General features: G+C 42.6%; 3 protein-coding genes and 1 pseudogene across 3 annotated transcripts; 1 reads left to right on the top strand and 3 right to left on the bottom strand.

The window, feature by feature from the left end:
- Positions 1–657: 657 nt before the first annotated feature.
- LOC115752563 (transmembrane 9 superfamily member 11) lies at positions 658–3,238 on the top strand. The gene is made up of 2 exons (XM_030690809.2): positions 658–804; positions 1,041–3,238. The coding sequence occupies exon 2, from the start codon at positions 1,068–1,070 to the stop codon at positions 3,045–3,047; it is 1,980 nt and encodes a 659-aa protein (XP_030546669.1). The 5' UTR covers positions 658–804; positions 1,041–1,067; the 3' UTR covers positions 3,048–3,238.
- Positions 3,239–5,608: 2,370 nt separating this feature from the next.
- Positions 5,609–7,441, bottom strand: LOC115752567 (UPF0481 protein At3g47200-like). The gene is made up of 2 exons (XM_030690816.2): positions 6,727–7,441; positions 5,609–6,609 (listed from the first exon to the last, which is right to left on the bottom strand). The coding sequence occupies exons 1-2, from the start codon at positions 7,177–7,179 to the stop codon at positions 5,773–5,775; spliced, it is 1,290 nt and encodes a 429-aa protein (XP_030546676.1). The 5' UTR covers positions 7,180–7,441; the 3' UTR covers positions 5,609–5,772.
- A 2,148-nt stretch (positions 7,442–9,589) lies between these two features.
- On the bottom strand, positions 9,590–11,099 carry LOC115752565 (UPF0481 protein At3g47200-like). The gene is made up of 2 exons (XM_030690814.2): positions 10,610–11,099; positions 9,590–10,460 (listed from the first exon to the last, which is right to left on the bottom strand). The coding sequence occupies exons 1-2, from the start codon at positions 11,072–11,074 to the stop codon at positions 9,624–9,626; spliced, it is 1,302 nt and encodes a 433-aa protein (XP_030546674.2). The 5' UTR covers positions 11,075–11,099; the 3' UTR covers positions 9,590–9,623.
- A 2,082-nt stretch (positions 11,100–13,181) lies between these two features.
- On the bottom strand, positions 13,182–13,897 carry LOC125314840 (annotated as a pseudogene).
- Positions 13,898–14,859: the final 962 nt, after the last annotated feature.

Here is a 14,859-nt window from a genome sequence, read left to right as displayed (position 1 = left end):
TAGCCTGAGTATTATTAGTGGACACGAAAAATTCCAGATGTAACAATAAGCTTTGCGAGTTAATATATAAGTAATTATCTATGTTGTAAAATACGCAAACCCCGTTTGTATCGGTCAATATTTCACACATGATTCACTATAAATAATAGCAACTATGTTACAAAAGCAATATATCTTGCCACACCAACTAGACTACTAAATTTGATGACCAGGTAGATTGCGACTCTAAAAGGAAAAAAAAAAAAATCAGATCGCAAAAAATGAATAATTTGAAAAATATTTTTTTTAAAAACGATCACTTGTATCGTCCAAATAATTAGTTAATAAAACGAATCCATCGTTGACATCAATCTATATCTAAACGCCGTTGTTAATTGTGAAATTTTTCTTTTTGTTCATTCGTTTTTATAAGTAATACAAGAAATCGTGTCTAGGAAAACATTTTTCAAATTGTTCCTTTTTCGCAAAACCAATACAGGATTAAATAATTTAAATTGATTAGATTTTTTTTTTTTTTTTTGCGCGTAAATACTCGATTAGATTGAGTAGCGGCAACTAAGAAATTAAATGGGCCGGCGGGGGGCAATGTGGTAATTGGCCCAAACTCGGATACGTGCTCCCCGTTTCAGCATACTCACGCAAAGAGGCCAACCGTCATTGATTCATATACATTATCGCCTCTCGCATCTTCCCGAATTCCTTCTTCCCCAGAAATAAATAGGGCCAAAGATTTCACCTCTGGCGTTGTGGTTGCCGCGAATCTCCGCTCTCTCTCTCTCGCTACTGCGCGTTTCTCTCCAAAAGGTCAGTCAGATCTGCAATGTCCCTCGTTACCTTCAAGTTCGCTTGTCAGCACTCGTTCTGTGTTGTTTCTTGATTTTTCCAGTTCGAGTAGCTACTAGTACATGTCAGATTTCTCTCTGTTCTAGTCATTTTTTCTGCATGTTGATGCCAATCTTGAGTGAAAATCGTCGAACCCATATTGGGGGGTTGCTCTTGCATTACCTGATTAACGTTCTTTGGCAACTGGGTTCATCCAGATCTGACGCGAATCGACAGATATTGTCATGAAAATGGACTTCTTTGATCGGTTTAAGATCTGGGTTTTGGCCATTTCCCTTTTCTTGAACTGTGGATATGGATTTTACCTTCCTGGGAGTTACCCACATAAGTATGCTGTGGGCGATCCTTTGTCGGTGAAGGTGAATTCACTCACTTCCATCGACACTGAGATCCCCTTCAGCTACTATAGCTTGCCCTTTTGTCAGCCTCTGGAGGGTGTGAAGGATAGCGCCGAGAACCTCGGCGAGCTCCTCATGGGGGACCGCATCGAGAACTCGCCGTATCAGTTTAAGATGTACACCAACGAGTCCGAGATCTTCTTGTGCCGCACCGATCCGCTCACGGCGGATAATTTCAAGCTCTTGAAGGAGAGGATTGACGAAATGTATCAGGTCAATCTGATCCTCGATAATTTGCCTGCGATAAGGTACACTAAGAAGGATGAGTATTTTCTCCGGTGGACTGGGTACCCGGTGGGAATCAAGGTTCAGGACATGTACTATGTGTTTAACCATTTGAGATTCACTGTTCTGGTTCATAAGTATGAGGAGACCAATGTCGCACGTGTTATGGGGACGGGGGATGCGGCCGAGATGATTCCAACTGTTGGAAACGGTGGATCAGATGTGCCGGGCTATATGGTTGTGGGTTTTGAGGTTGTGCCATGCAGTATCATGCATAACGCTGATTCAGTGAAGAACTTGAAGATGTACGAGAAGTATCCTTCTCAGATTAAATGTGATCCAACCACTGTGGCAATGCCCATTAAGGAAGGGCAGCCCGTTGTGTTCACTTATGAGGTTGCCTTTGAGGAGAGCAATATCAAGTGGCCATCTCGTTGGGATGCTTATTTGAAGATGGAAGGATCCAAAGTCCACTGGTTCTCCATCCTCAATTCTCTTATGGTGATCACCTTCCTTGCCGGTATTGTCCTCGTCATCTTTTTGAGGACTGTCCGTCGTGACTTGACGCGATATGAGGAACTCGACAAGGAGGCACAGGCTCAGATGAATGAGGAATTATCTGGGTGGAAGCTTGTGGTTGGGGATGTGTTCCGCTCTCCATCAAACCCTGCGCTTTTATGCATAATGGTCGGAGACGGTGTCCAGATTCTTGGGATGGCAGTGGTGACCATATTGTTTGCTGCACTCGGGTTCATGTCCCCTGCTTCACGTGGCACGCTTATCACAGGTATGCTGTTCTTCTACATGATTCTCGGTGTAGTTGCTGGTTATGTTGCTGTCCGACTTTGGAGGACCATCAGCTCTGGTGATCACAAGGGATGGGTGTCGGTCGCATGGAAAGCCGCGTGCTTCTTCCCCGGTATCGCCTTTTTGATCCTAACAATTCTGAATTTTCTCTTATGGGGTAGTCACAGCACCGGAGCTATTCCGTTTTCTCTTTTCGTTATCCTGCTGTTGCTGTGGTTCTGCATATCGGTTCCGCTTACTCTTTTTGGTGGATTCCTTGGAGCGAAAGCTCCTCAGATCGAATATCCTGTGAGGACCAATCAGATTCCTAGGGAAATCCCGCCTCAGAAATACCCATCTTGGTTGTTAGTCCTTGGTGCTGGCACTCTACCATTTGGCACCCTTTTCATCGAGCTATTCTTCATTATGTCTAGTTTGTGGATGGGCCGTGTCTACTATGTTTTCGGTTTCCTCTTCATCGTTTTGATCCTTTTAGTCGTGGTTTGTGCCGAAGTGTCTCTAGTTTTGACGTATATGCATCTTTGTGTGGAGGACTGGAGATGGTGGTGGAAATCCTTCTTTGCCTCTGGTTCCGTTGCGATATACATCTTTTTGTACTCCGTAAACTATCTCGTGTTCGACCTTAAGAGCTTGAGCGGACCCGTCTCTGCTACTCTTTACCTGGGGTATTCCCTCTTCATGGTCACGGCAATCATGCTCGCGACTGGCACGGTTGGGTTCCTCTCCTCATTCTGGTTTGTGCATTACCTATTCTCCTCAGTGAAGCTCGACTAAACTGATAAAACGGGTTTGAGAGGCAGCAGCGGCAGGCGGGTATGTGGTTAGAGAGAAGGAAGACCCTACAAACTGTTCTATCGTGTATTACTTGCTTTTCCTTGAGTTTTTACTTTTGCTAGAGATATAGTCAATGTAATCTGAATAATTCATTTGGTCTTTCTAATACATTTTTTTTTTTTATTCGCGGAGATCAGTTCATGACACAGTGTTAGTGCATTTGGTTCAATTGTCGAATTGTCTCGGTAATGATGGTCGGTTCTTGGTAGATGATGCATCTTAATACAGATTCTTCCTTGGTACAATTAGTGGAATGCCATGTATTCTTTTGGTAATGGTTTGTGATTCTAAGAATCTTTGCTTATGGTTTTGTGATTCTAAGATTTTCTGGCACCCCTGCTTTTCTTTTCTTATGTTGATGGGTCTTGCCTTCTGGCTTTTGATTAATCTAGGGAGGCTTTTAGCTGATTAAATCACTAGAACTAAAATTTCTTGGCAAGAGCTTCAGATGCGGAATAGATTGTTCTACAAAATCACAATACTTTGCATCACTTCTCTTTCTTTTTTGAGCATGACACAATAAGAGTTAGGTAATACGTAAGATTTCTTTATGACTTTGAGGTGTTTAGGCACTCAACCATCATGGTCATGACCTAAAGGCTATCTCATTAGCTCGTATTTTTTTAAATAGAAAGAGACTCCGTGATCAAATGCCAATTCCCCTAGCTACCACCATAGTGCGGCCCTAACTGGTGTTAGAAGCCTCAACAAGTAATTATAATTAATGAATGGGATGTGTTCATTAGAACTCCTTTTCCAAGGAGTTCACATGGCACGATCCGTGCTTGAACAATCGAATCGAATGGGAGACGAAATGGGAAAATTGCAGAGTCACTCCTGGCAAAATAGTCAGAGAACCCCCATGATCGATCGAAGGAAGAGTCCAAACATTATATGGAAACCATCGAAAACGAAAGGTAAAAAAAATGGCCTCCGAAGCCCTCCATTGCCAAAAATCCCAGGCCGAGTCTCTCAGAACTGTCGTTCCATGTGAAGGGCGTGTGAACGTGGGTCGCTCCCCAGCGGAGGTTGCGAACAGAACTAGCTTGCGCTCTAGATCAGACACATCATGTGGGAGGCCGGCATCGCCCAGTTCTGGGTTTTCTCAATCCAGATCTGGCGAGAGGGGCGGGCGAGGTTCACCATCCCCCGGCAGGCCGGCAACCGGCCACTCTCAGCCAGGGCGGGCGACCTCTGCTGGCTCCTCCGGTGATAGGCAGCGGCGGCGGCCTAGCCTGGCCGACAAGGACAACAGTTGCTCTTCCTTTTTTTTTATTTTAAGTTTTTGTTTTTTCAAATTAAATTTTAACTTTTTTTAAAAAAAAATTAATTAATTTAAATAAGATTTGAAAAAGAACATAATAAAAAATGCCACATAGGAGAGGAAATTTTAAAATTAAAAAATAAGATTTGAAAAAGAATAAAATAAAAAATGCCACATATGATAGAGAAATTAATTTTAAAATGCTACGTCACCATTTTCCATTAGACAAGTTAACGGAAGGACTCGATGACACTAATTTGACAAATTTTAGGACTCGATTGCACTTTTTGCAAGTTTTAGGACTCAATTACACTTTCGCGACAAGTTTTAAGACTTCTAGTGAACGTATCCCTTAATGTATTGTTACAGAAAGAACAACTCAGTTTGTCTAGATTGACCTCCCCTAGTTGATTAAAGTGTGAGGGCCACCCTTTTTGCTTTTGAAAAGTACCATGAACCATACACAAAGTTAGGTGATTAGTGCTCTCTTGCCGGCATAAACAATGTGTCAAAATACATTTATTTGGAGTGTGAGGCTCGGAAGTTGCATATTGCTTTACTTCCTTGCAAATAAAGCCTGGTTTGACTCAATAAGAAGAGGGGAAATTTTCGAATAAGAGTCCGAAGTGGCCTCATTTTTTTTTTAAAATGGCTCAGAGTAGACCTTACTTTGAATAGGGATTTGAACTGGCTATGACAATTTCATATGAGGTTTGACATTGTCGGTTGGCCGAATATTCTAGCATGTTAAGGACATTTTTTTTTCAAAGATATTTTAGTTTTAAATTATTTCTTTTTGTTTTTTTTTTCTCATTTCCTTTTTCGTTCTTTGTTGTGGCTGATGAGGGCGATCCTTGCCGGATCAAACGAGAGCAACCCTCGTCTTGCCCTCTTTGGGGCATCGCTAGTGGCTTCATCAGGTGATGACCAGCCACTAACGAAAAGGAAAGGAAAAAAAAAACATAAAAAGGAGAAATAAAAGAAAAAAAATCATAAAATTAAAGGACAAAAACGCTCTTGATCAGCAAAAGAATTTAGCCGGCCGGCGAGGTTAGACCTTCTTCGAGATTAATATGGCCACTCCAGGTCCTTATTTGTCCGACAAAAAAAAGAATAGTCATTATTTGAAACAATGTCCATTTTGGACCAATTTTTCGAAAAAACGAAAGCACTTCAAGGGTTTTATTTGAAATTGAGAGATTCATGCTGATAACAGATCACAAGATTTTTCCCATTCGTGGCCAAATTTGAGTAATCTCTCAAACATGATGTGCTTCAAAAATGTCTCCTTACCAATTAGTGCAAGAGTACTGAATTAGTACAAAGAATTAGTCTCTGGAACAAGCATGTAAGTGATTTGTGTTGCGTGAAGTGAGGACTCAGAAATAAACGCGCATGCAATTACTTGAACGACGGGAGGAATGACAACGCTAAGCTGACGAAATCGATGCGTGAGAGCTGATAGATGCATCTACTCTTCCAAGATCTGCAGAAGGCGTTGATATCTTCGATTTGCTGCGCTATGTAGCAGTCGTTCATGTCGTGCAAATCGAACACGAGCTCCTTGGTGAGGCTATTAACAAGGTTCACCACTTCCTCGTCCACGGCCTCGGACTGTACTATGATCCCCGCTTCTTGGAGGATCTCGATGTCTTCTGGCACGTCGATGATGCTGTTGAGGAAGATCGCATAGCAAGTGAAATATGGCGCCGCCAAGGCATCGCACTGCTCGTAAGCCAGCAAGTTCCGAAGCAGAGGCCCCGTGCAGTCATCGACGAATAGGGTCGGGATCCGAAGCTCCCTGTTCTCAAATTCTATGTTGAGGAGGTTGCCAGGGTTTCTCTTGAACTTAATGCCGGATCTCCGCAGTATCCTTACTTCTTCCAGCCAAAACTTCCCCGGAAAGTTTTCGTGTCTGTTCCATCTCACCCTTCGGGACCTTCGAGGTCGGTAATCGCTCGGGACGAAACTGGAGTGAAATAGAGAGAGGAGATGATGATGCGTCCCTTGGTCTTGCAACTTAATCTCGGAGTATTCGCCCTTTTGGGGTCCTAGAGGCTCGAAGAACAGGAGCGCGAGCTTGTTCAGCGGGATTTCTTCCTCGCAGAAGTTGGTCAGCCTGTAGATTTCTTTCAGCACGAACAAGGGCAACTGGTTCTCAAGCATTAGCAGATCTCTAGTGATGTTGGGAAGCATCCATCTCGTCGCGAATATCGGTTCTTCCACATGTTCGCCGAGCTGATTTCCGAGCAAACCAATGGGCGGCAGACACAAGAAAGCATGAGCAATCCATGAATCCGAGCGAGCAAAAATTTGTGCTCGAGGGTTATCTGGGGATGGGAAGTTAATAGGTACCTCATTGCTCTTGTGATACAACCGCATGAGCTCGACGATGAAGCAACCATCGAGAACCATCATCTGGACGAACTCCTCGCTGCTGATGTTGGCAAACTCCTCCGAGTAACAACTCCTCGCCCTGCCTTCCAACTTCTTGATCGCAATCTGGAGACCCACCTCACGGTCCTCGTCGCCGATCCGCTTCATGAGTCTCCTGTACAGCCTCAGCTTCTGAGGTTCCATCGCCCTCAGCTCCGGCCGGTTCCGGTGGAAAGGACCGACCGAGACAACCCGCGGGTTGTAGGCCTTCTCGTCGACCTCGCGAATGTGCTCCGGAACCCGAAAGATCGACCACTGCTTGCCGAGACGGCGCTTGTGATCAGTTGCTTGATTTTCTTGGAGATCTCTGGCGGCCGTCATGTCTTCGCTCGCTCTCGGCTTTCCCCAAGCCTTGCGCTTCTTGTTCTTCATGACCTTCTCCAAGACACTTTAAAAAAAGTCGTCTCTCTCTTCTGGTAGATTGACAATTGAAGAATAATCTCCAATATGCACAGGAACACCAGCAGTCACGTGGAAAAAATATTAAATATTACGGGATTAGATAGAACGAAAGTTTGAATAGTTCAAGCTTTTCTATAACATATATGTTTTTGGCCCTTACAAGTTTCAATTGTTTAGGCATTCCTGCGTGATAATACCTTCCTCTGATGCAAAACTAAGCAGCGTCTCGGAAGAGTCTGACAGGGTACGAGGTATCATGTTTTGCTGGTGGCGTATTATTCTGCAGAATAAGTTTTGCACTTGCATCTGAACGGATTAATGTTCATCCCTAACTAAATTATGAGTCCATGCATATTGATGTTGAAGTGTAGCTGCGATGAAACAAAGCTGAAGAAGAGAGAAAAAGAAAGAGCAACGCAGATGCAAAAGTTAAAGTTAAAGAGAGAGTCATTTCGACATCACTTTTTTTTGGTCCGTTGATAGTGCAAAAACCATTAGGGGTGAGCAAAAGGAGCCGCCCAATCTGAGAGCCGCCTCGAAGCAGACCGAACCAGCCAGATCCGGGTGGTTCCCCGAGGTCACCGATCCGGCTCTCGGCTTCATAAAGTTGGAACCGGTGAATTTTGGTCCGGTTCTAGGTTCTGGGGTGGAATAGCCCATCCGGACTACTCGGATCGGACTGGTTATTATTTTTCTTAATTTTTTAGTTCTTACAAATCTGAAAAAGCCCTACTCCCATTCTGAAACCAAAAAAAAAAAAAAACTAATTGGCATCATTCTTCACACACGGCACATTCACGATTGCACGCACTTGGTTGACCTTGACAAAACCTCCTTATTTCTCAATCCCTTCTTACTTCTCAATCTCTTTGTCTAAGCAAATCATTGATTGACCTCCTTTTTGTTGAGAGGTAAAATGCATTTTAACGAAATAATAATAATAATAATAACAACAACAAAACACGTCATCGGTTTCATTAGACCACCCGAAGACCGGACCGACAGTCCGATTCCATGACCAAATGGTCCGGTTCCCAATTCTAGAAACCAGGAACCCCGGTCCGATTCCCGATTTATGGGTAAGAACCGGACCACCCGAGAATCGATCATTCCTAAAAATAATTATTGTTAGGAGAAATTAGCATGGGTCTAACTAATCAAAGTCCCGAAAAAATTGACAATCATTTCGGTAGCTTCAGTCACATACGCATGTTGACCTCCTAAATGTTGTATGCTAGAGCCTCCTTCCTTCTTGTTGCAAGAGAAATTTGCTTTATGGCTAAGGAAAGTATCATCGGTGGCCGAATAATACACAATTCATTTCGGTAGGGATACCTGCAAGTAAAGTGCGTATACGATTCCATAAACCCCCTCCGAATTGACCAAGTTCACCAGAGAAAACCCCCGAGACGGGACGAGTAACCATCCAAACTTTGACCGAAAATACATTATGAATCTCGAACATCCTTAAAGTTAACGAGGATTTACAAAAAGAAAAGGTCAGACCATGAGCAGGAATTACTGTTAAAAGGGAAAAATAACCACATCGCTTGTCTTGCTGATAATTTTTTTTTCCCCATCTTCATCTGTGGTGTCTTGAAGAGAATCGTTTTCTGGTTGTGTTGTCGCGTCCCCCCATGAGATCAAGTTGGGGAGCAAAAACCCCAAAGACATGATGTGCCGCGCACGATGCTGCCCATCGAGTGTGAAACCAGATTAGATTACCGGACAAGTTTTGATCATTCCGATGCAAGATCATCGTAAGACGCGACCTTGAACCTTGCTCGGCTTTCTTGTTGTACTTCGTTTTACGGAACAAAGCAGACATGTTTCGGCCTCTTGCTTCTTGTCTCTAGCCCATTGCCAGCACATCTCCACTGAATTTTTCATTATTATTGTCGGCTTCACATCGATAATCCAACCTTCTATATACCAAAGATTCTTCCTCCAGTCTATGAATATCGGCTCAATTTACAATATAGTTTTTGGCCTTTTTAATTTATTCAATATAATTACAGAATTTTAACTCAACGTGCAATGAGATTCATGAACTTTTAATTTTTTTTAGAATGTTTTATCCTCCTAATTAGTATAACAATATTTACTTTTGCTTCGACTAGTTTTTGTTATAGACTCACTTGTTATTAGCCTTATATCCTTATTACAAACTTTTTCTTACCTAACTTAAATCTGATCTCCTGAAGCATTGGATGGAGAGCCAAATGTTGTTTGGTCGTGCACATTAGATTAAGATCGGGACGATGAGTGAAAATAATCAACAATTAGCTTGGTGCTCTAGCGCAAAGTTATATCATTTGGTGCCATAAAATACAGAATGTTCATTGGTACTCGCAAATATTAAAAAAATAAAATCTTTTGGTGACAAGAAGAAGACAGATGGCTATTTGTTGCGACTATTTGAATGGTAAAATTGATGACAAGATGTTTTCAAAACGCGAGAGCTGAAAAATGCACTTGCTCAGCCAAGATTTGCAAAAATTGTTGATGTCCTCAATTTGCTGGGCTATGAAGCAATGGCTCATGTCGTGCATATCAAACACGAGCTCCTTGGTGAGGCTATTGATGAGGTCCACCACCTCTTCGTCTTCGTCCACCGATTGAATTATAATCCCAGCATCTTGCAAGATCTCGATGTCGTCCAGGGTCTCGATGATGCTGGTGAGGAAGATCGCATAACAGGTGAAATACGGCGCCGCGAACGCGTTGCACTGCTCATAAGCCAGCAAGTTCCTCAGGAGCGGCCCTGTGCACTCGTCGATGAACAGGGTGGGGATCTTCAGCTCCCGGTTCGCGAACTCTATGTTGAGGAGATTGCTGGGGTTGTACTTGAACCGGACGCCGGCTCTCCATAGCCTCTTTGCCTCGTGCACCCACAGCCTCCCCGGGAAATTCTCTTGCCTGTTCCACCGAGCGCCGCGTTGGCTTCGCGAAGGGTGATGGTCAGAGGGAATGAAGCTGGAGTGGAATAGCGCGAGGAGATGGTGATGCTCGCCCTTGTCGTCCAACTTTATGTCGGCGTATTGTCCCTTCTGCAGCCTCAGAGGCTCCATGAAAAGGAGGGCAAGCTTGTTTAGAGGCGTCGTGCTCTTGTCGAATGCCGTGAGGTTGTAGATCTCTTGCAGCACGAACATCGGCAATTGGTTCTCGAGCATGAGAAGATCTCTAGTGATGTTGGGTAGCATCCATCTTGTTGCAAATATTGGTTCTTCCACGAATTGTCCCTCTTCGTCCTAATCTCAACCAGAACACATACAAAAGCGTATATTCATATGAAGCATGTTGCAAGATCACTAATTGTTGTGGAAGGAAATCGAATCGATGACAGGACTCATCTGTAGATCCTAGATCTTGGAATTAATATGAGAAGTTAATCATGTACCTGATTGCTCTCATGGTAAAGCCTCATGAGTTCCACAACGAAGCAACCATCAAGAACCATCATCTCCACAAATTCATCGGCGCTAATATCGTCGAACTCCTCCGAGTAGCACCTCCTAGCGTCAGGCTCCAATTTCCTCATCTCTGTCTTGATGCGTTCATCGAGACCATTGAAACCCGTCTGGGTGATAAGGCGCTCGTAGAACCTCGCCTTCTGAGATTCCATAGCTCTCAAGGTGGGCCGGTTCCGATGGAACGGGCCGATCGAGATGACCCTAGGGTTGTACGCCTTCTCATCAACCTGACGAATATGCGCCGGAACCCTAAAGATTGACCACCGAGGGCTGAAACAGGGGTCATGGTCGACTGTGTTGCTGGGGAAATCTGCGGCGACCACCGCTATGTCTTTGCCTTTGTCTTCCACTTCCACTTCTAGCTTTCTTGGAGATTTGCGCTTCTTGCCCATGCCTCCTCTCTGTTCTTCGAGACTCTTGAACAGGTTTTAATTAGTCTTTCTAGGTCAAGATTCACAGCGAAGATCTCTACTTTCCAGACAGGAAAACGAGCCGTTCACCTGGTTGTATGAAGACTGATAGAAAAAGTTTGAACAGTTCACTTACGTTTGGAATATTCGGTTAAAAATAAGGTAAAAGAATTAGGGTTTATCATATTGGACTTTGCCGTCGAGTCGCCTTTTCAATTTGTTCGTTTTAAAACTTTCTTTTTTAGTGTTCATGCTTAGACAGAATCTCCCCCTGGTCCCCCAGATACAAACGACACTTTGGTTAAAGTAACATGTTCAAGGAATCATATTGGCTTGTTGTGTCATATGTTTTACTGAATATAATTGAGAGATTTGCGCAAAGCTTCTGTATAATATGATAATTGGCCAATTTGGTATTATTGCCGTCCGATTTTATTTTTTTTTCATTTGGTCGCGAACAAACAAAAAAGCTGGAGGAGGTAGCCAGATTTTTGGACCAATTAAGATGCTTGTCGCCCGGTGGGTGCACAAACGTGCGATCGTTAGCAGAGATCATCACCGTCGTTGTCAGAGTAAACTTCACACAGGATTGGACCTTAAGTGCAAAATGGAATGTTCAAAAGAAGGGGATATGCAAGCTGATTTCATGAAATTCGGACATGACAGCGCCTAACATGATCATTTCAAGGTTATAAGTCACAGGAATTTGCAAAAGAAATGATAACTACCAAATATCTCCGTGCTATCAAAGAGAAAAGGTGGAGGAGGTAGCCAGATTTTTGGGCCGGTTAAGATGCTCGTCGCCCCGTTGCATAATCTGGTGATATAGGTAGTGGAGATCACGAACGTCGTCATCAAAGTAAACTTGCACACAGTATTAGGACCTTAAGTGCTAAATGGAATGTTCAAAAGAAGAGATCATGGAAGCTGATTTCATGAAATTCGGACATCACAACGCCTGACATGATCATTTTATGGTTGAAAACTCAAAAAGTGACAGTAACTTGAAGAAAACCGATAACTACCAAAGCTCTCCGTGCTATCAAGGATATGATATTCAACATATAATCCATGTTATTTTAGTGTTATATAGGTCTAAACATCGCAACAATGCTCAGAGCAAATTAAATCTCCGCATCGAAATTTTTATGTACAACTCTTTCGTGGGAGTTATGTAATCTTTAGGTCGGCCTATGATTTCTATACAACAATTCTTGAAGAATACTTAAGGTCATGATCATAAGGTCATTGTTGGGTGTTGTTTATACTCTCCAACGACAAGGAAAGCACATGGGTCCCGCTTATGAATAGCTACTACTGTATATATTCTTTTTCGCTTGTAATTGAGTGATGTAACGAGAAGTGCGATGTGCTAATTATAATGGATTCATCCGCTAGACGTAACCCTAGTTTAAGAATGAATCATGATAAATCTCGTGTCTTGATTTCTCTTTTTCACTTTTTGTTTTACTTCGATTCAATTGTGCGCTGAATCCTAACAGCCATCTCGTTTGTTCGTATAATAGAAAAAGATCAATACCAAGTCCCGTAGCTACCACCACAGTGAGGCTCTAACTGGTGCTAGAAGCCTCAAAAAGTAATTGTAATTAATTGCTTGATTACTTGATTAGAAAATGAACTTTATCAGTTTGTCTGGACTGTGCTCCCCTGGCATATTCAAGCGTCCGGGTCACATTTTTTACTCTGGAAAAGTACCATCCACCAAAGATAAAGTCAGGTGATTGGCGCTCTAAACAATGAGTTGAATAATTAATTTTGAGTACGAGACTCAGAAGTCGTAGATTGCTTTACTTCCTTGCAAAGAAAGCCTGGTGCGACTTCATGAGAAAAGATCAGAAACTTGAGAGATTCATACAGATCACAAATCACAAGCCGTTCCATTTGCAGCATAATTTGAGTAATCTCTCAAACATGATGTGCTCAGACAATATCCCTTTACCAATTAGTGCATCAGTATTGAGTTAGCATATAGAATCGATCTCTCAGGCCAAATACGAAGGGATACATCGGCGGTTATCATCATTCTATTGTTTGCGTTTCATGAAAGAGGCGAGTAAAATAGCGGGTATTAGCTTATTTGAATGAAGGGAAATAATCCGGTACTGATGAAATCGATGTTTTCGAAAGCTGATAGATGCATTTATTCATCCAATATCTGCAGAAGGCGTCGATGTCTTCGATTTGTTGTGCCATGTAGCAGTCATTCATGTCGTGCGTATCGAACACGGGCTCCTTGGTGAGGCTATTGACAAGGTTCACCACTTCTTCATCCTCGGCCTTCGACTGTATTAGGATCCACTTTTCTTGAATGATTTCGGTGTCTGCCGGCACATCGATGACACTGTTGAGGAAGATCGCATCGCAAGTGAAATACGGTGCGGCTAAGGCATTGCACTGTTCTTAAGCCAGCAAGTTTCGAAACGAAGGCCCCATGCAGTCTTCGACGAGTAGAGTTGGGGTTCGGAGCTCCCTGTTCTCCAATTCCATGTTGAGGAGATCACCGGGGATTGCTCTTGAACTTAGTGCCAGATCTCCAATGTATACTTACTTCTTCCAGCCAAACTTCCCTGGAAAATTCTTGTGTCTGTTCCATCTCGGGCCTTGGGACCTTCGAGAAGGGCGGTAATCACTCGGGACGAAACTAGAGTGAAATAGAATGGGGAGATGATGATTCTTCCCTTGGTCTTCTAACTTTATCTCGATATATTCGCCCTTTTGGGGTGGTAGAGGTTCGAAGAATAGGAGTGCGAGCTTGTTTAGTGGGATTTCTATTGGGGTTATCATATATCGGTTATGGAAGCATGTTCTTGTTTAGAGAAATCTTATATAGATTGTTAATATGCACGTATAAGTAAGTTGTATTAAAGAAATCCCATCGGAGAATCAGTATGGTACAAAGTAGACAAAGTAGTTAATAAATCATTGTTGGCCCATAACTTATTGGCATAAGTTTTTTAGCGAATGTGGAGTTGATTAGTGGCCCACTCCTAGTATGTATCGATCCTTGATGAAATTATTGAGATACACGTATGAGTTGTGACACAATTAGTTAATTGAAAATTTTGTGTTATATGGTATTTGCAATGGGAATTAATGTGGTGAGATAAGTTGATCTTCTTGAGAAGAATTGATGTGGTGTTGAACAATTAATATATCATAGTTGGTCAATAACTCATTGGCTTAATCTTTTAAGTAAACATGGGCTCAACTAGATATGTTTTTTTGAGTAAAGATGGGCTCAAGTAGATATATTGACGGATATAAGCTTTTGGGTAAAAGTGTATTCAACCGGATATGTTAACGGGCTCAGCTCTCTCTTGCCATTCTCCCCGGTGAAGGTATTGAACTTGGTCGGTTGCACGATCTCCATTAAGATCTCTGGCGACCTTCATATCTTCACATGCTCTCGGCTTTCCTAAAGATTTGCGCTTCTTCTTCTTCATGATCTCCGAGACACCGCAAAAATTCATTTCTCTCTGCTAGATTAACGATGAAAGAACATTTCCAGTATGCGTTGAAACACAAATAGTCACGAGGTATAAAGGTCAAACATTACTAGATCGAACAAGAGTTTGAATAGTTCAAAGGTTAATACTTTATGCATTCATGCGCGATAGGAACCTTCTCAAATTCAAATACTAAAGTAGCATCTTGGTGGAGTATGATATGGTACGAAAAACCATAGTCTCTGAAATTAGTAAAGAGTTATCTGGTAAAATTTATGTAATTTTAGCATCTTCTAATCT

The sequence above is a fragment of the Rhodamnia argentea genome, chromosome 4 (genome assembly GCF_020921035.1).
Source record: "Rhodamnia argentea isolate NSW1041297 chromosome 4, ASM2092103v1, whole genome shotgun sequence".
Classification (NCBI taxonomy): Eukaryota; Viridiplantae; Streptophyta; class Magnoliopsida; order Myrtales; family Myrtaceae; genus Rhodamnia; species Rhodamnia argentea.
The sequence above is the reverse complement of the archived record's forward strand: the minus strand, read 5'-3'. Positions and strand labels throughout refer to the sequence as shown.

Coding starts and splice junctions, on each gene's coding strand:
- LOC115752567 (XM_030690816.2), bottom strand. CDS start 7,179: ATGAAGAACAAGAAGCGCAAGGCTTGGGGAAAGCCGAGAGCGAGCGAA. Junction 6,610..6,726: donor TGTATCACAAGAGCAATGAG/GTACCTATTAAC, acceptor CTCGGAAATCAG/CTCGGCGAACATGTGGAAGA.
- LOC115752565 (XM_030690814.2), bottom strand. CDS start 11,074: ATGGGCAAGAAGCGCAAATCTCCAAGAAAGCTAGAAGTGGAAGTGGAA. Junction 10,461..10,609: donor TTTACCATGAGAGCAATCAG/GTACATGATTAA, acceptor GGTTGAGATTAG/GACGAAGAGGGACAATTCGT.
- LOC115752563 (XM_030690809.2), top strand. CDS start 1,068: ATGAAAATGGACTTCTTTGATCGGTTTAAGATCTGGGTTTTGGCCATT.